At 43.1% G+C, this 26,049-nt stretch overlaps 1 protein-coding gene across 3 annotated transcripts in view; it reads right to left on the bottom strand.

Annotated features, from left to right (window-relative positions):
* The window catches only part of PARD6G (par-6 family cell polarity regulator gamma), an 85,187-nt gene that overhangs the window by 36,476 nt on the left and 22,662 nt on the right, over positions 1–26,049 (bottom strand). For 2 of the 3 annotated variants that reach the window (XM_077352980.1, XM_077352981.1), the window contains exons 2-3: positions 20,319–20,541; positions 13,693–13,764 (exon numbers count right to left, since the gene is read on the bottom strand). In XM_077352980.1, coding sequence (XP_077209095.1) covers positions 13,693–13,764; positions 20,319–20,541 — 295 coding nt within the window. The remainder of the gene's footprint in view (positions 1–13,692; positions 13,765–20,318; positions 20,542–26,049) is intronic. The other variant, XM_077352983.1, reaches the window with a different exon arrangement.

A 26,049-nucleotide genomic window follows, 5' to 3' on the forward strand; every position in this document is an offset into this window, starting at 1 on the left:
CAGCGCCTGAAATAAACACACTGGGGATAGGAAAGCACTTAAAAGCAAGGAGTTGTACAAAAGAAGATTTGGCTTCTTGAAGCAGTTGGAAGGGGCTGAGTAGAAAAGAAAACCAAAAAGGAGATGGTGTTACGAAAACAAAACGCAACAAACCAATTAGTTAGGACCCAAACGGTTAGGTGTCTGCAAAATATGAATAATCAAATTATATTAACCCTTATTGCATACAACTTATAAAGTTTAAAAGTTAAAAATATAGTCAAAGCCCGTAGGCTAATCACTGAAATAACATAATATGTACCATACAATGCTAGATCTAGCACATTGCAACCCCAAAGTGGATCTTCCACATGTTATACAATAGTGAATGCAGATAGTTGCCAGTGAGATTAAAAAAAAATTATGGACATCTTCTATCAGTTCTGTTTTAATGGAACTTGATATTCATGGAGAATAAATTGATTTTTTAAATCCCACTGACTGCTATCTGCATTCAACTACAGTATCTCAGGGGTGTTCAGGATTAGACCTCTAAGGAAGACTCACTTTAAGATCAATGCATTGAGTGATGCATATTATGTTATTTCAGTGATTAGCCTACGGGATTTGTCTATATTTTTAACTTTTTAACTTTATCTGGGGCTGAATAGAAAGCCAGACAGAGAATTTGCAAGCAGTCAACTCCAAAATGCATTTCTCTGTCCAAGCACATTCTGAGACTAGCTATTTTTGTAAAGGTAAAGGTAAAGGTAACCCCTGTGCAAGCACCGGGTCATGTCTGACCCTTGGGGTGATGTCCTCTAGCGTTTTCATGGCAGACTCAATACGGGGTGGTTTGCCATTCCCTTCCCCAGTCGTTACCGTTTTTGTAAAAGGGCTCCCAAATTTACCCAGAACAGACTAAACAGGCCAGGCAATTAGCAGTGAGTCTGTTGCACATTCCTCAAGCCTTGGGTCTGCTGACAACAGGATGGTGTTCTGCAGCATTTACAATACACAACATACACGCTATCCAAAAGTCTGTAAAAACACAAGTAGCAAGAAAGTGGAGGTCATAAATATGACTAATCGCAATCAAAATAAGCTCCCCAAAGAATCTTCTGGAAAGGAGCTTCCACTTCCTTGTGTCAAAACACTGCACCAAAAGTTAATCCAAGGTGCGCTTTCAGTATATCAGTAGAGCTGTTATTAAAAATACTAGTTCTCATTTGTCCTTTCGACCAGTGGAGTCGCAAGGGTGAAATGGGTTTGCCAAAGGGTATCCAGTTAGCCAAGTGAATAAGACAGCAAGGTTTGGTGCCATGAGCACTGTCAACAAGCTGCCTCTGCAGTACAGGCAGAAGATAATAACCCCCCTTCTACAGCTTTCTGTTTACATGTTTTTTTGTTGCCCTTTGGATGGACCACGGCTTGAAAGGCCAGTTCCCCAATAGGAAGCCACTGCTTAGCCTCAGCAGGAAAGAAGCAGGAGGTAGCATTGGAGGGGCACGGATTCTTAAATTCCCTCTCAGTGTTCAAATCAGGAGAGGAAAATAAGTGCCATTAGCAGAATGGTGCCTAAATATTGGAGGAACTGGATTGTAAATCACTACTTTTTCAAACAGGCCTGCTGGAGCAGAAGGGATTATAATTCCTGAGATGTGGCTGTCAAGTTCATAACCAAGATCTGGTGCTAAATTCATAGAATCATAGAATTGGAAGGGACCTCACGGGTCATCTAGTCCAACCCCCTGCACTATGCAGGACACTCACAACCCTATCGCTCATCCACTGTAACCTGCCACCCCCTTGAACCTTCACAGATTCAGCCTTTCTGTCAGATGACTATCCAGCCTCTGTTTAAAAATTTCCAAAGATGGAGAACCCACCACCTCCCGAGGAAGCCTGTTCCACTGAGAAACCGCTCTGTCAGGAACTTTTTCCTGATGTTTAGACTGGATTTCTTTTGAATTAATTTCATCCCTTTGGTTCTGGTCTGTCCCTCCGGGGCAAAAGAGAACAACTCTGGTCCATCCTCTATATGGCACCCTTTTAAATATTTGAAGATGGTTATCAGATCCCCTCTCGGTCGTCTCCTCTCCAGGCTAAACAGACCAAGCTCCCCCAACCTTTCCCAAAGCAACATGTCCAGAGGACTGGGAGGGCTCATTTAACCATCATGGGTAATAGCCCTTAGGGTGGTGGTGATGGAAAGTGCCATCCAGTCAGAGCTGACTTATGGTGACCCTGTGGGGTTTTCAAGGGAAGAGACATTTAGGGGTGGTTTGCCTGGCTCCAGGTCATGACCCTGATATTCCTTGGTGGTCTCCTATCCAGATGCTAGCAGGGCTGACCCTGCTTAGCTTCTGAGATCTGAGGAGAATGGGCTAGCCTGGGCTATCCAGGTCAGGACAGCAGCTCTAATAAAGCGATCTAAATCAAATGGCTGTCCCTGTGTTATGTGGCAGCACACATCCTTTTTGCATATGAACAGGTACAGCTTGTTTTGTCTGCTCTGCATCTACTGCCAGTCCCAAATTCTACTGGCATGACAAAGTTTGAGTTCAGTGTCAACAAAGTTTTATTCAAGGTAGCATTAGTATAGGAAAAGAGATGGCTCTGATATTATTAATGGTGGGGAAGAAGTGGACAGATACAGTTTTTATACTAGGAGTTAGATGCACATGAAAGCTTATACCTCGAATAAATCTTTGTTGGTATTAAAGGTGCCACTGGACTCAAACTTGGTTCTGCTGCTTCGGACCAACACAGCTACCCACCAGAATCTTCTAAAAATTGTATTTGTCCACCTTTTCCACAACCATCTCTTTTCTTACACTAACACTGCAATCCCAAGAATGCTTACTAAGGATTAAGCCCACTAAATAGATCCAAGTAGGTTTCTAAGTAGACCTGCTTAAGAATACTCTCTAACAATGCGATCCAATGTACACTGACTCCCGTCTAAGCTTACTGAGCTCATCCCATCACTTTGACACTTACATATTTTCTGCATGTTCAACATACCCCTGATTTTCTTGGCAGTTGATTCACAAGCACTGGAATCAATTTGGGCATCATTCTTCTGCACATCTGCCCTCCTTGTGCATCTTCTCGGTTGTGGATCTAGTTTGTTTTCTTTTGCATATGCGTTCAGTAATGAGAATTTTCAAGGGAGAGAGCTGTTGTCTTTGGGGGTGGCATTAGTGGCATCCATCCTGTTCTAAAAACACCACTGCAATAGGCTAGCATATCCTCAGCATTTCCAGCATTTATGTTTTTAAAAATGCTTTTTTGCCCTTCCCTTACAAATATATGTTTCCCCTCTATGGGGGATAGAATAGAAGAAAGAAAGAAAGAAAGAAAGAAAGAAAGAAAGAAAGAAAGAAAGAAAGAAAGAAAGAAAGAAAGAAAGAAAGAAGGAAGGAAGGAAGGAGGGAGGGAGGGAGGGAGGGAGGGAGGGAGGGAGGGAGGGAGGGAGGGAGGGAGGAAACCTGGGATTCAGAGAACTTGCTAAGCCTATTGTTACAATTCTCTAGCAGTACAGTAATATTTTAGCGCCATTTAAAATAAAAACAAATAAAACCACTTGTCATCAGGGTTGGGGAGGAGAGAGCAGTGGGTGGTGGTGGGGAACAAGCAGGACAAAGAAAACTGACAAAAACATTATGCAGAAGGAAAAGTCAAGTCAAAGCTTCCAGAAAATTATCAGGGTAAAAGCAGTCTCAAAAGAACCAGAAAAATCCCAGGGGAAAAAACAACAACAAAAAACAGAAGTGAAAAGGCACAAAAATGAATACAGAAATCAAGGGATCCACCAAAGCAGTGTGGGGTCAGAATGAATGAAACAAAAATGAGGGAAAGCCCTCATGTATATCGATTCACATTTGCAGTTTTGTTGTCCATTTAAAAAGTTTGTGAAATCTCTCCTGTCTGTCTTGGTTAATCGTCCTTATGAATCATCTGTGGTAATCTATAAATTTTGTTACTTCACTGCTCACCCTGTTTACGTATCATTTATTAAAGTTGAAACACACACCAGTCCCCAAAGGGATTCCATTGCTTTACTGCAGTCCATAATCCTTTGGCCATGGACTTTATCAAAAGCCTTTTGGAAGTCCAAATCCCTAACATCTGCCAGATTACTTCTATCTACATGTTTGTGGATGAAGAATTCAAAATGGTTGCTAGTGGTATTTTTCTGATCCAGAGTCTCATGGCCTACAGGTTGACAACACACAGATTTCAAGAAACGAAAGCTGTCCATAAAGCAAATCACAGGGTGCAGCATTGGGGAGGTAGGGTGAGGGGAAACGACACTCTCAAAGCGATCTTGCAACATTCTGGGTTAGAAAATACTTTCTGATCAAAACAGTTAGGACTTCATCACCTCATCCAGAAAGCTCAGGGTGGCATATAAAGCTCACACCAGTTTACAGTACTGTGAAGTAGGTTAGCCAGAGAAAAACTAGCCTATGGTCACCCACCCGGTGAGCAGCATGGTAGAATACCTCTTTGACCTTCCTGTTAAACTGGCTCTCCAGGAACTCAGACTCTTTCCCTTGCTACAAGAGGAACTTCAGTTTTCCTTTTTCTGAACTCACATTCGTCCTACTAAATCAGGCTTTGTCAACCAAGGTTTCGTGAAACCCTGAGGTTTCTTGACAGCTCTGGAAAGGGGTTCCTTAATTAGTGGTAGTTAATTAATTTTTGATATTTTTAATTGGTTAAACATTTATCACGTGATATGACCGTATATGGTCATGTTGACCCGCCCACCCATCCCATAATGGCCAATGATGGGCCTGGAGGGGTGGGGAGGGGCCATGGGTGGAGATGTACATAGCTATGCTTTCCAACTATATTCTGCACAATTGCACCACTTGGGGGGGAGCTAGAAGGGAGGACGGAGTCTGAGTATGTGTCTGAAAGAGGGGGAGGGACCAAGGAGGAGGTCAGTTAAGCAAAACGTATGGGTGGTGAGAGTTGGGGGGAATGGGGAAGAAGGAATTTGCGTGTGTATCTGAGAGAGGTGGATTGGGGATGTAGGAGCTCCTGAGCAGGTATGTGTTCCATATACCTTGTAAAATTCGGGCTGTCACTAATTTTTTGGGACATTTTTTCATCCCTACCCCCCCCCCCCCAGTTCCAGAGCATCATTTTATGCTACTGATTTACTGTCTCTTCAGGAGATGCTTTCGGGAAATACTTTGCAAGGTCTCATAGTGATTTGTCTTGAGAAGTCAACAAGTTAAATTCTCAAATTCCATCTTTACATATGATGCTCATGGGGGGCGGGGTCAGTGGTAAAGCTCATGTTTGGCATACAGCAGACCTCTTGGGCTCTATATTTGTTTATATATTTATCTATTTACATATTTCATTTATTTACTTCATTTATACTCTGCATTTTCCCCATTGGGGATCCAAAGCAGCTTTCATCATTCTCCCCTCCATATTATCCTCACAATAACCCCGTGCCATAGATTAGGTTGAAAGAACTGCATGTTGAGAATTGTCTATTTCCAGGCAGGCTGCTAAATTTTGTACTTCTGCATATAGAGGACGTCAAAAGATAATTAGTGGATAAAGATGGGACTCCGTTACTCAAAATGAATCTCAATGTATTTGCATTGTTTCTTAAGGATTTCTATTTTAATAATAATTTAAGCATGTAAATCCATTCTGGCTAAATGCTGTATTAAATAAATTCATTCCTTCATTCATATAAACATATTTTTTAATTTCACCAACAATTGCCCCCAGAGCATCCGTCTGATCTACCAAGAAGGGATAAACACAGAACAGTGTTCTCAGAGAAAAAAAGAAAATCCCATACAAATTGGATTCAGGAGCATTAGTCATTCCTGGCTGCCTCTCAAACAGTAGTCAGACACTGTTGACTTTGCCATTCACAAAACCCAAGTATCATCTCTAAGCCTTCTTGGTTGAGAAAGGCCAGGAGACGAGGGGAAAGGGACAGCTTGCTTCTCACAACAGCATGCTTAAAAAAAAAAAAGAATCCAAAACTCTCCTCCTCCCCACCTCCACTGCAACTGCACTTGCTAAAACATCAGCTGTCGTCAGGGAGAATACAAAAAAGGAGGCTCTTAAGAGTACACAGCAGGTAAAGTTCAGTGTCAAATACACACACATACCCCGCAACAGCTAAAAACTCCACCACTTGGCTGCCTCTTAAGGAGCAACTTTCCAAGTGGAACTTCCTGTTGCTACTCTCAAGTCAAAATATCCCTGACCAAGGATATTTATATGATGAGGGGAAGAAGTCCAGATTCGAGGGAGGGAGGGAGGGAGGGAGGGAGGGAGGAGCACACTGCCGCAAACATGGCCTTCTTTCCAGACTTGGGCTTATTCTCTAAGAGGCTTTGCTATTGCAACTCAGCAGACGTTTACATGACACCAGGGAGGTTGCCAGAGGAAAGGAAGGCTGTAATTGAAGCCACCAAAAATAACCCACTGGCAAAAGGCACTAGCTATTTAGCACGCCCCCCTCCCCACTCCAACAATTCTCATGGCCATAATTCAAGAGATGTTTTGCCAACACAACAAAAAGGAGGGTTCTTTTCTCTGGAAGAAGGGGGGAGGGAAATAACTCCAGGACGTTACAGAAAAGCTAAAGAAAGCAAAGGAAAAAAAGACAACAGAGGGCTTAGCCGATTTAACACATTCCAGAGGCAACAAAAAGAATGGGAATAAATTCCAGGAGACTCTACTGAATCTCTTCCAAACAACCCTTTTCCCATTAGATAATTTAGCTGGTCTGACTCAGCAGACTAATAGGAATAACAGCCTACCCATTATGAAATACTGACTTCTGCTAGGCAGTTTGTTATTTTTTTGTCTCAGGGCGCACAAGAGATGTCAAATAATAAGCAACTCCTGTTAAAGCATCTTCAAAAGCACTGCCAAAATCTAGTTGTGGAGGAGAAGGAACAGCCACCCTCTTTTCTGAATCCTAATATTCAATGGTGGAATGAAAAAAAGAAACCCTTCTTTCTCTCAATGAGGATCAATGCAGAGGACTATAAAGAAGAGTTGTTGTTTATACCTTGAAGGAGTCTCAATTGCTTACCCTTCCTTTCCCCATGACAGGCTCCTTGTGCAGTAGGTGGGGCTGAGAGAGTTCTGAGGGAACTGTGACTGGCGTAAGGTCACCCAGCTAGCTGCATGTGGAGAAGTGGGGAATCAAACTGTTCTTCAGATGAGAGTCTGCCAATCTTAATCACTACACCAGGCTGGCTCTTCTATGCTCTGAAGATGGTGAAACATACCAGAACCACCCAAACACAAAAGCCAAGTCATAGTTTTTATTAGAATCATAGAGTAGGAAGGGGTCATACAGGCCATCTAGTCCAACCTGCTGCTCAGTGCAGAATCAGCCTAAAGCATCCAGGATAAGTATCTGTCCAGCTGCTGCTTGAAGACTGTCAGAGAGGGAGGAGCTCACCACCTCCTTAGGCAGCTTATTCCACCACTGAACTACTCTGACAGTGAAATCCCCCCTCCCAAATATCTAGCTGATATTGTTCTATATGTAGTTTAAACCCATTACTGCAGGTTTTATCCTCTGCCGTCAACAGAAACCTTAGTACCAAAGATATCACAGAATAGTGTATGAGCTTTGGTATTTTCCAGTAGTCTTTATCAAGTTTTTAAAGATCATGTTTGGAACAAGGAAAGAAGACCTTTCAGGCCGTTATGGCAAGGCCTTCTCTGTTTGCCTTTGGCGAAGGATATGCTGAACGCTTTGATCAGATGACACACTGGGTGCAGCTTTAGCCTTCAAAGATGAAGAAGGGGGAAAGGCATCCTTTAAATGAAAAAAAAAAAAGCCAGAACAAGAAAAAACAGAAAAATGCAAGAACAAGAAATCACAAAGCCCTAATTAGAGCTAATCCTGAGCTCTTTTGTAGTAGAGATTAGCAAGACTACAGATCAGCTTGTAATAACTTGGATGTGATAGGAACCAGAGCTAAACTGCAACCAAGTTCGTAACTTAAAAAGTCATGTTGTAGTTGTGTATTTTAAAAATATCTGATTCATTCAGTGAAACTTTATCTCTGCCAGAAACGGAAAAGCCAGTAACTTCTAAAGTAAGTTCTTCTACCTGTTGTAAGGAACAGGAAGCCCATAAACTAGTTTGGCCAGAAAACAAGTCAATGAAATTTACTAGCCCACAAAAAGCTATGCTAGTCTTCAGTGTGGTCTGTCATTTGTGATGCATCTCAATTCTGCAGTTTATAAAATGTTTTCTGCTTTATTTACTCCAGGCAAACAAGCGACTAGCTACTTACAAGCTAAGTCTAACCTGATAATTATTGCAAATTTTAAATATGCAAAGATAGGGGCATAGCACCAAGCTGTTTAAAAGAATAAATCTGCGTTATTAAGAAGAGAACCAAATTTGCATAGAAAGATAGGAAAGAAACCTAACAAACTGTCTAACTGCTGTTCTGTCTTCATTCAGTCTGTTCTGGAAGCAAGCAAGGAGTAAGCAGGAAGTTTCCAACTGAGCCAGTTCCTGATCTAAATATACTAATTACATATTTCCCCCGATTTCCTTCACATCTTCTTGAATCATGCACACTACAGATTTTGCACATTCCAACAAAGTAACCATTTTGGATACACACTTTTGAATTGGCTATATCAGCTGTAAGCATTCCAAAGCAGTAAGTACATTATCCTATGCACGAGTGAACAATATTTCCTTAGTTCAGTACATGTCACTCAAAGTTCATTAAACACAGTTGGAAGGGCCTCTACTTAGCTAATTTCATGACGTCTTAATGTCTCTCTCCTGATTTTCCGCTGCCTTTTCACATATATACTTTATATTTTTATTGTACTGAAACCCAATGAAAAAAGAGATATCCAGATGAGGACTGCCCCAGTAGTGTCCCGCATAGTGCAGGTGGTTGGACTAGATGACCCAGGAGTTCCCTTCCAACTCTATGATTCTATGACTCCCAGCTGTGAAAGCTTTTAATGGGGCCTAAGTTGTATGACCTTCTTGGGGAGAAGGGTTAATTTTTAAAAAATCAATGGTTTGAATTTGGGATCATAAACCACCTTGAGAGCCAAGGGGAAGAGCAGGGCATACAGATTTTAATAAATATATATAAAATTCCAGCTAAACAGGTTCCCATTTAGATCCACTCACTCAACATTCCCACTGGCAGGTCATGCACAGAGTAAGTTATTTATTTTAAAGAACAATAACTCATAATTTCTATACCACTCTAATCACATTGATATAAAACAGTCCCGGTACTTAAAAATGGATGCTGCAATATCTTTTCGGCTCTGAGAATTGTTTTCCGTACCCATATTCTTTTATCTTAATCGCTTGCACCCCTCCAGGTGTTTCATTTGATACAAGCTGCTATCTGAAGCAAAGGAATGCCTTTAATGCTTTTCAAGGACACATACTTTATACCCAGAGCCAGGATTTTCATTAAACAGGCTAATTAACAGCCTTCTTTTAGATTCCAGGGGCAGAGCAATGCACGTGCTTAAATCTCTTTCAGGGAGACTTAGAAGTGCTTCTCACTCACTCGCTGGGCCACGCACTGTACATTTGGATTCAGGCCACAGCAAAGGGCAGAAAAATCTCTTTTGCTGAGCTACATGCCTCAGGCATGCCAGGCTAGCCAAGAAATGGCACATCCTGAAACAGCACAAGCATAATCTTTTCCCGTGGATGTAATTCTAGGGCAGGCCAGATGAAAGTTGGCCGGTTTGATTTTAAAAACTGAAGGAGTGATAAGACTTCAGCTTCCAGCATTAAATCCTTAAGCCGCTACGCAAGAAGGATCTGATGGTGCTCCTGTGCCACCAACCTCTGAAGAAGGGCTATGCAACAACTATTGGTTTACGCGGAAGGTCTCTTAGTAGTATTAAAAGAATGCCATTAGCTAGCAGTGGGAAAGAATCATCTCACAGAGGGCTACAATAAAAAGATAAACCCCACATAAGTTAAAACATTAAGAACAAGCATACTCCAGTGGCAAGAAAAGAAAAAGTAAATAAAAGTCACCCCATATTCTCCCTCACCCCTTCCCTCTCACCCCCTTCTGGAGCCTCAGGTACAACTTCAGAGGTGCTGACTAATTCCCAATACAAGGAATTAGTCTTCTATCAACTGGGGTTAAGATAGTTCTTAAATATGGTTCTTCAATATGAAGGGCCCCTCGCTTTTCTGCGCCCTGGCCTCTACCAATGACCCGGCCTTGTGGAACCATGAGAGCTCCTGCAGAGGAGTACAGCAGGTACCCTGTGAGGGAGATGAGGCTAAGCGAGCTCTGAAAATACTCTGACTGGCCCAAGCTCACCCAGCTGGCTTCATGAGCAAGAGAGGGGAATCAAGCCCAAATGAGAGGCAACCACTCCTTACCACTACCAACCCGCTTGCTCAGGGTTTAATTGCTTTAATTACATTACAGTGCTTCTTTTCTGGCCATTTCAACACCCTCAATTATGACCCACACGACAAACATCCTAGAGAGAGGAACCAAACACTCATCTTGGTGTAGCATGACATACTTTTTTAGGAATAAGGATTGTACTGAATTCCTATAAGGGAGTAGGTGGGAGAGATCTAAAGCATACGGGATATTGAAACACTTGTTTATCTCCTCCGAACTGCCTTGCTCAGGGTCTTTCCCCCCCAAAGGGTTACTCCACCAGGAGAGCAACAACTGAGAGGGAGACGGTGGGTTTTATTTTGAAGGGGCCTCTCTTCCATTCACCCATGCTGTGCTTTAAAATGCCCTGTACTCCTTTATAAGAATTTAGGGACGACACAAATCTCACAAACAGCCTGCCAGTTTTACATATGGACGCCACACTACCCTCATTGTTTCCCTCCGCTGAGTTATAAAAAAAGCAGTTGGTTCAGTGAAAAGCCCAAGAGGCCTCGCACAAAACAAGTTGATGAAAACAAAATAATAAAAGGGGAATACATACACCCACATGGAGCTGAGGCTTTCAGGATTAACCAGCATGTGCTAAGCGTTTCTCTGGTCAATGGTGGCCTGTATTTTGAAGATGGAAAATTCCTGAATAATAATAATCTTGGCCAGGGGCAAGAAAATACTCCGTGGCTACAATTTGAAAATGAAGACGAAGTCCAGTACCACTGCTGCATTCCATGGAGATGCACATTTGTGAATCAGCTCTGAGGGCAGCTGTAATAAGACACTGTAAAACCGAGAGCACCCAGCCAAAGGCTGCCAACCTCCCCAGTTGAATAGGAAAGTGGACCCCAGATAGCCTTCGCAAGGAATGCTTTGCACCAAGCAACATTGCTGAGGGTTTAGCTGTGCCATTACCACAGCAAACGCAACTGGATAAATGAAATCCCCAGGGTGGAAAAAGGACTCAGCACATTACTACAAAGCAGGAGAACAGCTCCACTGCCTGAAAAACTGTAGTCAAATCTCTGGCAGCAGAATATTCTTTCACAGCCCAGACCACAAACCAGTTGCATTAAAGGGCTTCAATCTAAGCAAGGCCAATGACTTTAATGCCAGTTTATACCAGGGCTTGGCAGCAAGGCTGAACTGGGACAGCCTCGAGTTATCTGAAGTACGGTTTAAAAACAGGAATAGATTTTTTAAATATTTTACTGTATTTTATTGAGCGCTGGTTTTAAATGTTAAACATTGTTGTAAGCAGCCCCGAATCTGCTCACGGGGAGGGTGTGGTCAAGAAATAAAAGTATAAACAAATAATTCAAGAAATAAAACAGGTGAATGTATTTGACTAAGTTTTAAATTCTACCCTAGTTTTCCCTTCTGCCCTAGACAGCAGAATTGATTCAGGTTGGTAGCCATGTTGATCTAAAGGAATGGAACAAGTGGCACTTTTAAGACCAACAAAGTTTAATTCCGGGTATAAGATTTCACATTTCTGCACATTTCTTCCAATACATTGAAAGAGTTTTGCTCAAGCCTTACATATATGTGTGGAAGGTAGTTGCCAGGAAGAGCTAGTTAGAGTCAAGAGAGTAGCACAAGAAAACAGGTTGAATCCTATATCAAAATATAAATGGGCACAAATCTGATATCAAGAATCACAAAACTGAGCAACTTTAAGAACATTTCAACCTTCCAGGCCACTCAATGTGGGAACTTAAAGTAGCGGATTACTGCAAGAGAATTCAGAAATAGCCTGGATTCAGAGACTGCTGAATTACAAGTTATTACAACACTCAGGACAATGGAACCTTCAGGGCTGAACAGAGATATTGGGTTCTTACCTCACTGCACGTGCTAAGTCACTCGTTTATAATTTATACCCAGAATTGAACTTTGTTGGTCTTAAAGGTGCCACTGGACTCAAACAGCATTAGAGTTTCGCCTGGCAAGCACAGTTAGTTTTAACTTTTTGCGGCAATCCTCTGTATATTTTTAGAATATTCTGGAACCTACCCATGGAAGCCCATCGTACCGGTGTACTGGGAATATTCTGCTTTGGCATGCAAGTAAGAGTGTCACATTTCCCCTAAATCATACATTCTCTTCCCACAGAAAGCAAGCGAGAGTCTAGCCTAGCCTTCCCCATCATAATAGTTTTCTGTTGCTCATACGGGAGAGCACTGAAACATATGATCCTCTTCTGAACATTACCATGGACACCCACTCCACCCACCAAAGGCCAGTAGGAGGTCATTAATTTCCTTATGCTTTGCCTGGTGCCAGCCAAAAGATCTATTACTAGTGGGCCAAGGATTATCAAGTGATGTCCTCGTCTCTCGCCTCTTCAATGTTCAAAGCAATGTTCAACATGCAGGATTCCAAGCATCCTGCGGTGCATTGCACGTTTTAAAAGCTCATTTATTTTGAAACCATCTCTATGGAATTAATGTCCTCCTAAACATCCTATTGTTAACAGCCTGGCTCAAGTCTCGCAAACGGAGAGCTCTGGCTTCCATCTCATGGTGCAGAAAAAAGTAACAGTCCAGTAGCACTTTAAAGATTAATAAAAGTTGTGCCAGGGAATAAGCTTTTGTAAGTCACTGCTCACCTTCTCAGATCCAGGTACCGCTCATCCCCTGCCACAAATTTTGTTAGTCTTTGAGGTGCTACTAGACTCTTGCTCTTTTTCTGTTGCTACAGACAGACAAATACAACTACTCATCTTGTTCTATCTCACATTTGATGTTCCTCTTTTCCTGCTGCCGTCAACCTTCCTAGAACTACTATATTTTCTGGTGACTCTTGTCTTCTCATAATGCAACCAAAGTCTCAGTTTAGCCATTTTAGCTTCAATCTAGGGAAACTTCAGGCTTGATTTGTCTTTTTGGTGGCCCGTAGTATCCATAAAGAGCCTCTTGTGGCGCAGAGTGGTAAGGCAGCCGTCTGAAAGCTTTGTCCATGAGGCTGGGAGTTCAATCCCAGCAGCCGGCTCAAGGTTGACTCAGCCTTCTATCCTTCCGAGGTTGGTAAAATGAGTACCCAGCTTGCTGGGGGGTAAATGGTAATGACTGGGGAAGGCACTGGCAAACCACCCCGTATTGAGTCTGCCATGAAAACGCTAGAGGGCGTCACCCCAAGGGTCAGACATGACCCGGTGCTTGCACAGGGGATACCTTTACCTTTACCTTTACCTTTAGTATCCATAAAACTCTCCGCCAATGCAACATTTCAGATGAATCAACTTTCTTCATTAACACACATTAACACTCACAGCTGGGAGAATGGTGGAACAGAAGTCCCTTCCAGGGCGGTCCCTGTCCCTCTTTCTTCAAGTGGTTGCTTACTGCAGATGGGAGAGAGGGGAATAGAACTCACCAAACCAGTGAGGTACATTTGGTTCAGGGCTTGGGGCGGGGGGAGTTATGCCCATTTCTATTTCCAGGCATCTCAGACACTGTTTAGAAAGAGACAGTTACATTATGATGACTCAACTATACCTTCTCGTTCTTTCATTCCGCTTGGGTGCAATTAAATTAATCAAATTTTTAATTTGTGTACATAGGAAAGTCATACCAGAATAATTGCAAGGATGCATTCTCTAAACAAGGTATTCTTCTTCCCCCTTGAAAGAAAGGCACTTTCCTTATCAAAGGCTCCTGGGTCAGAAATGAAAGTCTTACCCCATGTCAGATTCACCACCCTCTGTCCACCACAACACTAACTCACCAGTTCAAGTATTTCAACCATTGCCTTTAGTGGGGTAAGAACCAAACCCATAAAGACACACCATGTTCCATCAGCTTAAACATTGCCTGAAAGATCAACCAAACCTGGAATCATAAGCTTTATTTTTGTTTAATGCCACCAACCCCTTAAATCGTTCTGCTTGGGCCTTTTAGCTCTTGTAAATTTCATCTTGATGACAGCCAATAAAGTCAACTTTGGATCAACAACATCACAGTGACCCGAAAAGTCTATATTATGGAAACTACATAAGCTAGGAAGCAGCCTTTTGCAGAACCAGATCTAGCTTGGCACCGTCTACCAAGACCAGCAGAGAAAAGCATTTCCTGAGATCCCTGAACTAAAACTGCCAGGGACTGAACCCGAGACTCTTCTTATACTTTAATGTAGAACATGGATCAAAACAGGCCTCCCACTGACATCTTTAGGAAGTCACTTAATATTCCCGTATCACTCCCCCAGTTTTGAAACCCTTATTCCTACTACTAGTATGGAAAAAGTTTCAGGTTAAATGGTTAAATTCCTTATCTTGGATCCTGCAGCTACAGAGAAAACCTGAACTCTTTCTTCAGCAAAGATGTTTCATCACCATTTCTGCTTCCCTTTTACTGCATCCACCCCCTTCTGTTCGCAGGGGAAATGACCTGTCTGCCACAATGAAAAAATGCAGGATAATACCTTTACCTCCCTTGCCTTGTGTAGGATTGCAGGGTCAAAGGGTTTGTGGCAGAGGTGAAGCTTAAACAGATGCCACCTGGCTGGTAGCTGATTTTCCTAGTCCCACAACAGGTCATATAAATACAGTGGATGGTTCTATACAGTCAGACAGCCACAGCAAGCTTCAGAGAATGCAACAATGGGTGGAATGTGGAACTGTTCTTGTAGAGAATCAACTGAGATAATGCTATTTTGTGGAAACACTGGCAAACTGTTCTGGTTGGATGACATCCCAGTCACACCCAGAACTCTGGAATTAATCTCTGTTGCCCAGGAATTTGAAACCAGACACTGAGAAGCCAGGACAACCGGCAAATCAGAAAGGGTTCCCACCATTCCTGAATACTGGAATATCTGTCTACGTTCAGGCTGGTTTTACAATATTAAAGAATGGATGTTTGAGTTGGATGTTGATTAGTAAAGTTCCAGTGTACGTCCCTAGTACATAGTGACATAGATATGAATTGGCCAGTGTATAATACACTAGATACTTACTTTTCCTTCTTTCAATCTCCTTTGATCTAATGATCTTCAGCAGATCGCAGGGAGACTTTATTTAAGGAAATGGCTAGATTCAAGTTCAGTAGTACCTTAGCAACTAACAAGGTTTTCAGGGTATGCATCCAAAACAGTGAGTGCTCGTAGCAGTTCTGTAGTTCCACCTCAGCAGCCCTAGCTTGACCATTGCCTGGACTGGGACTTCCAGCCCTTTGGAGGTTTACAAGGGGAAAATATGAAGGATGTAATGCAACAGGATAAGAAAAGGAGATGACAAATAACCCACAGCACTGAATGCTCTGTAGCTCTGCCCTAACCACTTTAGAGGCAGATCCTTATATTTGCACAGACTTGGGGTGATTAACTGTTCACTGCTGTGCAAGCTATCATTTCCACTTGAGATAAACATGCCCATCCCAAGGTGAACAATTCTGTAGGCTGACTGAGAACAGAAGTTACCCAACTTTTTAATGGGTCCATGTCTACATTATTGCATGCAACCTCCCCTATGTAAAAGGCAGTAATATCATCACTGAGCAGGTTTCTAATTTTGATTATTATTTATACATCTATGTTATTAAATAGCAACATGGAGATATAATAATAATAATAATATAATATTAAATGGCCTAGGGAGAAGAAGACTAAGAGGTGATATGATAACCATCTTCAAATACTTGAAGGGCTGACATATAGAAGATGGAGCAGAGTTGTTTTCTGTTGCCCCAGAGGGCTGGACCAGAAATTAATCGGAAAGAATTTTCTGCTAAACACCCGGAAGCGGTTCCTCAGTGGAACAAGCTTCCTCCAGTGGGTTCTCCTTCTCTGGAAGATATTAAGGAAAGGCTAGATCAGAGATGGTGAACCTTTTAGAAAACGAGCGCTTAAACTGCAACCCAAAGACCACTTATTTACTGTAAAGAGCCAACAAGGCAATTTAACGTGAATACTGAGGGTTTTGTTTAGAAAAGAACAACTCACACATTAACATGTAGCATTTGCACTTCCAGGGGCCCTGCATAGCGCCTTCTCCCCTATGGATAAAGACCATAACTCTCCGCCCCCTTTCCCTCTTTAAGCTAGTTTGGTGTAGTAAGCTAGTTAGGAGCATCGACTTCTAATCTGCTGAGCCAGGTTGGATTCTCCGCTCCTCTTCTACATGCAGCCAGCTCGGTGACCATGGGCTTGTCACAGTCCTGATAGTGCTGTTCTGGCCGAGCAGTAATATCAGGGCTCTCACAGCCTCACCTACCTCACAGCAGTGGTCCCCAACCTGCGGGCCGCGGCCCAGTCCTGGGCCGCGAAGGCCATGGCGCCGGGCCACGGCTCCCTCTCCCCGCCCCCCCCGCAGTAAAAAACTCCCCAGGCCGCAAGCTTGCGGCCCGGGAAGCTTATTACTGTGGGAGGGTGGGGAGAGGGAATCAGGGCCGGGCCGCGCATCGCACATGCTCGGCCCATGCGGGCGTGGGGCGCGGCCTGATACACGGGCGTGGCCCGCAGGCGCGGCCCAATGCGTGGGCATGGCCCGCGCGGGCGCAGCCCGAATTCCTGCTGGTCCCCAGCCTCAGAAAGGTTGGGGACCACTGCCTCACAGGGTATGAGGAGAGAAGAGGGAAAGGATTGTAAGCCGCTTTGAGACTTCTTCTGTTAGTGAAAAGTGGCATATAATAACCAACTCTTCTTCTTCTTCTCTTTAAAAACACTTGTTGTGACACCCCTTTCCACTGTGGGAGGCCTTTCCGCTCACAGTCTGGCTGCTTCTGCTAGGGCCCCAGAAACCTTAGACTGGCTCTGGTGTTACGAGTCCTGTGAATCCTTAAACTGCTCCTGGACACAAGGTATGTCTATCGGCAGAACAAGCAAATGCAGGACGTCTCACATTACCTTTACATGAAGCACATGCTACGGGCCCTGCGGTGCTGTATAGTTAGGGGACATTCACACTTTATTGTTGGAGGATCTTCATACTTCTGTGGCTTGTGGATTGCAAGGACAACAATCCTTAAATTGGATCTGGTGCTACAGGTCCTTAAATCCTTGAATCCTTAAATTGGATCTGGTGCTACGGGTCCTGCAAACCCTTAAACTAATTACTTCTCCTTGTGCTTTTATTCAACTATGTCTCCTGTACTAATCCACAGGGCAGACAGGGTTTCCAGTCCCTAGGTAAGACCCGAGGATCCCCTGAAATTATAGCTCATCTCCAGACTAAAGAGATCAGTTCCCCTGGAGAAAAGGGCTGCTTTGGAGGGGGGACTCCAGGGCATTAAACTCCAATGAGGTTCCTCCCCGCCCACTCACGGCTCTACCCCCAAAGTCTCCAGGTATTTCCCAACCCAGAGCTGGCCACCCTAAAGGCAGATAATCCTTCCTTCTTGATCACAGCAGTGAGGAAAGGCATCGTCACCCTCTGCAGCTAAGGGACAAGGGCCCAAGGCCACCCAATCAGATGTGCTTTAACCTCAGAGCCTTCTACCGTATTGACTTCTTCCACCTGTAGGGAAAAGTCTGTTCCTTTAACCAAGTGCAGGGCTGATGGCTCAGCATACTTAGCAGAAAGCACCCTCGCGCACAACACCTGAGCCCTTTGCCTTGATGTTGGAACGAGAGATGAACATTAAACCAAGATGGTAATCTAGTCACAACCTGCCCAGCCAGAATGCCAAGTGACAATGAGAGGTACATTTCGGAGGAACTCCCATTTAGTACTTTAGAATTCTTAAGAGCTCTGGTCCACAACCAAAACCCAAACTAAACAAAAACCACCAACACTGCAAACAGCTGTATTTAAGTGACTGGTGTGTAAACTGTACACACAGCTATCATGTCCCCTTTATATCTATTATTTTAATGTTTGAGGAAACAAAGTTGAACACTACAGCAAAGGAGTTTGGGAAGGGGAGGGGCATTTAACCCTCCCCAGAGATTAAATAAACAAAATAGAGAAAGGTACTCATTGGATCAATGAAAACCTATTAACAATGGCACAAGTTAGAAAAATAATAGAAAAAGTTTTAAAATTCAAGTAAAAGTGAGAAAGTGTAATTAAGACATTTCACAAACATTTTGGAATATATCGTAATCCCCCTCCCCCCCCCCAAAAAATCCTTTGCACGGATCTGACTACAGAAGTAAATTTATAATGGCTGGCAAAGGAGTACATAAGATGAAGCTTGTATTTTCTCCAATTTAATGCTGGCTACCCCTTTCTGTGCAGCATTCTTGAGCCAAAGACATCCATGTGTTTACTTCACATTAAGTTCCCTTCTACTCCTCCTCCCTTTCTACATTTTTGAATTCAAAACCAATGCAATGGGAGATCAAAGTTCATTTAAATGCTGACTTTCCAGCTCCACATCCAAACTCAACTGAGGAATGCATGGGGGAGAGCGCATTCCTCATAAAGCACTGACCGGGAGAAAGACAAGTGAAATGAAGCTGGGAGTGGTGTAACAAAATAAGATGCTGATCTTTAGGATCCAAGGTAATCAGTCACTTGCCCACTTGCCTACGTATTACCAACATTAGCCATATGCAAGCAGGAAAAAGAATCCAAGAGGGGTCTAGGCAATTGAGGGGTGGAACCACATGAACCAGTCCATGAAACCGCAACACCTGGCAACTGAAGTATGTATTTGCACGCTTTGGTTGTGAAAAATCAGAGGATAGTAAATATACTATATGGTACATATTGACCCACATTAAATAAGGAATGCACACACAGACTGGTGCAGAGTACAAAACGAATCTCCTCCACAACAGCAAAGAAGGTCCACAATGGCTTGTTTGTCATGCCTACTATTGTCTGCTGCATTCTGTCTAAGAGAGCTAATTCTTATTTGTATTGCTTCACGTCTTCTATTCCAGGTTAGTTAGCTTGGACTGACCGTTCCCCTTTTGTTCTGTTTACACAGTTGCTGCTCTTCAAACATGCTTTGGAATACAACCGCTCAAACATGCTTTTGCTAACCTGCTCAGGATTGCTAAAATGCTTAAAAATGATTGAAAGAACAAACAATTAGGCAAGTAACCCATAACTGCAGTCTTAAGTACGCTTACGAGGGCATAGGTCCCACTGAACTCAATGAGATTTCCTTATATACATAGGATTTCATGAGCAGGGGGGGAAAGCAAAATGTAGAAATGGACAAGATCAAGGCTACAGATTTTGTTCTTTTCTCCAACACTCTTGTCTGAAGCCAACAAGTCCTTCTTAGAACCTAAGCATCTTTTATTCTCTATAGGTTTCTGGATTTCATACTAGTAGAGGGTTGGAACTCTTTGATTCAAACCCTCATGGGGTAGTGGTGGTGATGTATTGGGGGAAATGATGAAAACAAACCCTCGTGGGTTCTGCACCTAGCATTCTATAGACCATTACGACGATTTCCAAGAGATATATGAAGATTTCCTAAGGATCCACTCATGTTTTCCACATGCTGAGAGGCATTTCAGACTAAGAACACTGAACGATTGCGACATTTTGAATAATCTTAGCTTGGCACCTGCCATGTTAATGTAAGGAAAATGCAAATGGTTCTACCCACATGCTATTAAAATATGATTCACTACAGACTTTTGTCTCATGATTGCTTCCCTCAGTAGTAATAGCTTAACCCAGGGGTAGTCAAACTGCGGCCCTCCAGATGTCCATGGACTACAATTCCCAGGAGCCCCTGCTGCCAGGGGCTCCTGGGAATTGTAGTCCATGGACATCTGGAGGGCCGCAGTTTGACTACCCCTGGGTTAACCAATCCAATGTGCTGATGAAAGACCCAGCACAATAGGACTCGGGTGTCCGTTGATACTTTTGAAAGTGGAAGCTGGACAAAGTAGGCCTTAAAACAGGGGTAGTCAAACTGCGGCCCTCCAGATGTCCATGGACTACAATTCCCATGAGCCCCTGCCAGCAAATGTTGGGAGAATGTTTCATCTTACCTTGTTTTTGTATAAAAATCCTAAGCAACGGGTTCGCACTCGAGACAGCCTTGAAGAAGTTGTCGTCGTTATTAATAGGAAGAAGATCCCCGTGGATATCTGCATATCCAATCATAACTTCCATGTTAGATATGTGGTGGATGTGAAGAATAAGTTTGTAGAAGTCTTCAAATTTCCCTGGTTTGTAACGATCCAGGGAAAATCTTCGAAATTCTGCACCAAACTGCAATCAAGGAAGAAAGCGGATGTCAGCGGATTTCAAATTTAAAAAAAATATCCTCAGGTTTGATGCTTATGCTCTATATAATAATGCAGATTACAATCTTATTTGTCCATACGATTTAAAACTAGCTTGCACATTCAGTTAGTTTAACATCCTCTGGTGTAGTGGCTAGGAGTGCGGACTTCTAATCTGGCATGCCGGGTTCGATTCTGCACTTCCCCACATGCAGCCAGCTGGGTGACCTTGGGCTCGCCACGGCACTGATAAAGCTGTTCTGACCGAGCAGGAATATCAGGGCTCTCTCACCTACCTCACAGGGTGTCTGTTGTAGGGAGAAGAAAGGACGGGTGATTATAAGTCACTCTGAGACTCCTTCAGGTAGAGAAAAGCGGCATATAAGAACCAACACTTCTACAACACCAGCTACTCACACAAATTAATTTAATTATTAATACTGGCTTCATAATCACTGTGCACAACTTACAAAGAGACACAACAAAAATAGTCCAGTAGCATCTTTAAGACCAACAAAGATTTATTCAAGGTGTGAGCTTTCGAGTGCAAGCAATCTTCCTCAGAAAAAAAATGAACAACCACCATAACTGTCGGGATATAAGGCAAAAGCAAATTGTGACAAATTAGTAAACTGTGTCATAACATCCAAATTAAGTCATATGATGCCATATGATAATTCTTTGCTGAAACAGCTAATTAGTCCTCTTGAGTTCTGTCGTAGCCAAGAGAGGCACCCGTTTTTCAAAAGCTCTTTTGGCTTTCTTAAAGATCCTTGAAGACAGCAAAGCACACCGAGGGTCCCAACCAATTTTTTCTCTCTCTCTTGCCCTCAGTGTACTTGTTTACAACATCTGGGAGGAAGCAATTCTTGTACCTACTCTTTATTTCTGCCTTATGCCATGAATCTATGGGTTGCCATTTCTACCAGCCCAGGAATGATGCCCCCTTAAGATAAACAGAATAAAATCCCCAACAGCCAGTAATATGATGGGGCAGACACAAATTACTAAAAAAAAAATCATTTTGTGCTTTTAATGTAGAAATGGAATGTAGCATTCAGTATTTATTGAGAAATAGAATGTAGCATTCAGTGTTCTGAAGATCCTTTTTCGTGATATACTCATAGGAGTAGTCGAGAGCATCTTTCTTCAGTAAGACCATCAACTATGTTACGGAACTATCCAAAGAAGTGATTCTTATTGCACAAAATATATTCAGACATTAAGGAACAAAAGCTTTTAACTGGTCTGGAATTCTTCATGTCCAAAGAAGAGTTCTGTGCAGTCTGGAAACTTGCATACAACAATGAAAGTAAGTTTTAAATGTTTGCTTAATTTTCAGAGTATCTCTCTGGGCAAACTCAGGAGCAACTCTCCCCAAGATGTTACAAGATCAGGTCACTTGGCAATGCAGTTGGGGGGGGGGGGGTTATATACCGAAATACACAGACAAGATCAGATGGGCCTCTTCCCAAGTTTGCTGTCAACAGTGCACAGAACTAAAACATATAAGGAATTGTGCAGCTTGAATCATTTTCACATAAGCGGCAAACATCTATTTAGGCCTAGCCACAGCCACAAAAAAAGGTTCCGTAGGTTGTCAGTCGGCCATCCCTGCCTTTAAACCACAGACTTTTGATCTAACTATTACCAATTGCCTCTTCCTTTGACAAGAAAGCTATTTCCATCCTCCTGATTAAAGACCAATGGGCAGCAGCACTGCATTTCCCACACCACATGGGAAAGACACTCAATATCTCACTGTGGATCTTCCTCTCTCTGGCTGTTTCCAAATCCTTGAATCTTCCCACACCATAGAAAAGAGCCAAACGGCTTCAGAAGTCTGTATGTTTGATTAGTCGCCTATCAGACAGACTGCAATAAGACATTTCACGCCAGAACAATTCTTCGTTATGGGAATGTAATCTTCTTATTAGGGCACTGGTGAAGTACAGTAATCTACTTTGACCTACTTACCTAATGCAAACGCCCCAAAGGACACTGCCAAAATCAAAGCAGAAAGAGAGAGAGGGCAAAAAGGGGTTGAAGCCAATTTAAGTTGACAGTGCTAGGGAAAGGGACTAGCAAAACAGAGTCACGTATGTTTGCTTTTTCAGACAATGGCCCCACTTCTCAGAATCTTCTGGACATTAGTCACTGTCTGGTTGATTTGCAAATTGAGGCAACAAAGGTTGGCCAAGAAACCAAACAACCCCAATTCAATAGGAATTCTTGCCTATTCCCATACTAAATCAAAACCCGAGAACAATAAAAAAGGGTCAACCAGAAGGTTAACAATTCAAAAGCTCTGGATAAGTTCAAGAGATATAAACAACTTTTAACGGAATGAAGACTGGTTTTCCTCTAAGGCTACGGACTCATCCCCATGGAACAGAATAGGTGCACAACTGGGAGGGGAGGGGGGTTTATAATGGGTAGCCTAATAAAAATGTCAACCAGCAGTGAGAAAGGCGAACTGGGGATTATTAGGAAAGGGGCAGAAAACAAAACAGCTATTATAATGCCCTTCTACAGATCTATGGTGTGGCATCATTTGGAATATTGTGTGTGGTTCTGGTCACCATATCACAGAAAGGACACTGCAGACCTAGAAAACGTACAGAAGTGAGCAGCCGAGATGACTGACGAGTTGAAGAACTTTCCATAAGAGGAAAAGCTGAAGAGTTTGAGAGTTTTCAGTTTAGAAAATAAATAAAAGAGACGACTTATGCCTGGGTAGAGTGGTCAGAGAGACTCTTTTCTCCCCTTTCTGACACAGAACAATTTGAGGGCATCCAATGAAGTTGATGGGCAGTAGATTCAGGATAGACAAAAGGAAATACCACTTTACTCAGTATGTGATTAACATGTGGAGTTCTATGCCAGAATACATAGGCTACAGGGACAGATAGATTGAAAAGGGGACTAGACAGATTCAAGAAAGACAGGTCTATCAGTGGCCACTGAGCACAGTGACTAAAAGAAACCTCCATACTCAGAGGCAGTAAAACAGCAGGTGAAAGCCTTGGTCTCTATGCCCTGTTGTTGGTCTTATCAGGCAACTGGTCAGCTCTTCTGTGAGACAGGATGCAGGACTAGATGGGCTACCGGTCAGACCCAACAAGGCTTTTACATTCTTAATTACCCTTTCCTGTTTACATTTCAAAGGATAATTAAGATATTAAACCTAATAGCAATCTGTCTGGCTCCTGAGCCCATTGTGAACTCAGCAATATCAAGCCACCCACAGGCAAGGTCTTTGTATGCTCAGGAAAATCCACAGGCAGAACTAAGCAGAAGGGAAAACACACACAGACAATGGCCAGGAGAGACTTCAATATGCTCCAAAAAAAGAAGAAATGTTTTTTATATATACCTGACTACCTGAAGGTATCCCAAGGTGGCTTACAAACATCTGTCCCTTCCTCACCCCACAATATCCTGTGAGAGAGGTGGGGCTGAGAGATCCTTAAGAGAACTGCTCTGTGAGAACAGCTCTAAGAGAACTATGACTAGCCCAAAGTCACCCAGCAGGCTTAACGTGGAGGAGTAGGGTTTCAAACCCAGCTCCCCTGTCCATCACTCTTCAACCACTACACCATGCTGCCTCACATTGGCAAGGGACGTTGTATCAATTAAAGGGGGAGTATGTGCATGTGTGAATTAGCCTTCTCTAGATCTTAAGAATCCTGGAGGAGGTGGAGTGGAACTAGGAATTTCCATCCTCAATCCTCCATGATCCTCACAAGCCCCAAAAATGTGTGGCATAATTCTGTGGTAGAGTGATCTGGGCAAGGAGAAACGAACCAGCTTATACAGTCCTCTGAAAGAGGTAACAAGTCCACAAAAGATGAGAACAACAATGAATTAGGTAGGAGGGATCACTGAGGGAATTCCAAAGAAAACAACAACAAACCTCCAGCAACAGATGAACCTTCCCCCACCCCCGGGAGAGAATTCCCTTCTCCTGGGTTGCCACTTGCCTAGCCTCAGAAGTTGGGGACACCTCAAGCAGGGCCTCCAAAGATGACTGTAAGGGCCTAGGAGGCTCATAAGGGAGTAGGTGGTCCTTCAGGCACATCAATCCCATACCATACAGGGCTTTGAGGGTCAAGCCCAGTGCCTCCGATTGTGCCTGGAAACTAAGTAAGAGCCAGTGTAGATCGACCAAGATTAGAGTGATACAGTCTCTACGACCCACTCCGGTCCATATTTTGTGTCATCCAGGTGTTAAGTGGTAGAGCATCTGCTTTGCATTACATTTCTATGATTGCACTATGATTCTGTGATTCCAGATCTATGAATCTAAGAAGGTCCTGGGTTTAATCTCCAATATCTTCACTTAAAAGGATCAGGTAGCCAGTTACGTGAAAGACATTTGAGACCCAGCACACTGGTCAATTATCTATGGGGAACATCTGCCTTTATTTTGACAGCATTCAAATCTTTTTATACAACTTTGGACTTATTGCCAATAGAGGCATGGAAAAGGTGAGTCTTTAGCCAGAGAATCAAAGCCTGGGTTCTTTTTTCCCTCCTCCTAGTAAATTCGGCATTTTAACAGCATGCTTAATTATTAAATTGTTCTCTGGTCTTATTCCTTTTATACGGCGTGTGCATTTTTGATCCACGGCTTTGTTTTTAAACAACCCAAGACAAATTTCATTAGTTGCTAGGCAACTGATGTCAATATGGTCACAACTAAACCAGGAAAAGATAGCATATCAAGCAGTTACAGAAAATGAGAGTTTAACTCTTAAAAAAATAAGTGATGTCAGATCGTGGGCCAGGATGATAGTCCAAATTATTCTTTTAGCAATTTTTTTTTTCCTGAGCAGCAAGCAAGTCACACAAAATGTTTACCTGTAGTTGACAGGGAAGTTAATGGAACGATCATGGCGGGGGAGTCAGAATAGGGAGCTGGCTGCTGTAACTCGGGAGATATGGCGGTGTAAGGGGCATTTATGCAGGTGGAGGGCTCAGCCACTGCGGGACAACAAGCCCAGGAGCGGCGGCTTACAAATATATATAGCTAATAAATGAGCAGTGCTGTGTGATGCGCTCACACCAGCACAGCTGCACCATGACTGCATACTTGGTGAAATAACGGCGTGAACCCCCTTGCCGGCAGAAATGTGCGCATGCCAAGGGGCGTGATGCCACCCAGTCAGCTCCTTAAGGAATTTCAGCATGGGGACTCACCTCAAAACAGGTGCAAAATTGCACAGGCAAAAATTGCACAGGCCCATGGCAAATTCTTATCCACTCAGCTGTTGCCATGCTTGCAGGAACCCAAGCAACTCAGGACACCAACCAAGTGCACACACAATCAGCATACTGCCACGCCTCTCCCCAGTACCCATTGAGGTGGTCACTCCATGGCTGGCCTCTCCCTGATTTCAGGCCCACAGGTACTGCAGCTTGCCTGCCAGGATCTCAGGGGTGGCAAAACACAAACAGGTAAGCAAGGAACCCTTCCCCCAACCCACTTCCT

This window comes from Paroedura picta, chromosome 9 (assembly GCF_049243985.1).
Source record: "Paroedura picta isolate Pp20150507F chromosome 9, Ppicta_v3.0, whole genome shotgun sequence".
Taxonomy (NCBI): Eukaryota; Metazoa; Chordata; class Lepidosauria; order Squamata; family Gekkonidae; genus Paroedura; species Paroedura picta.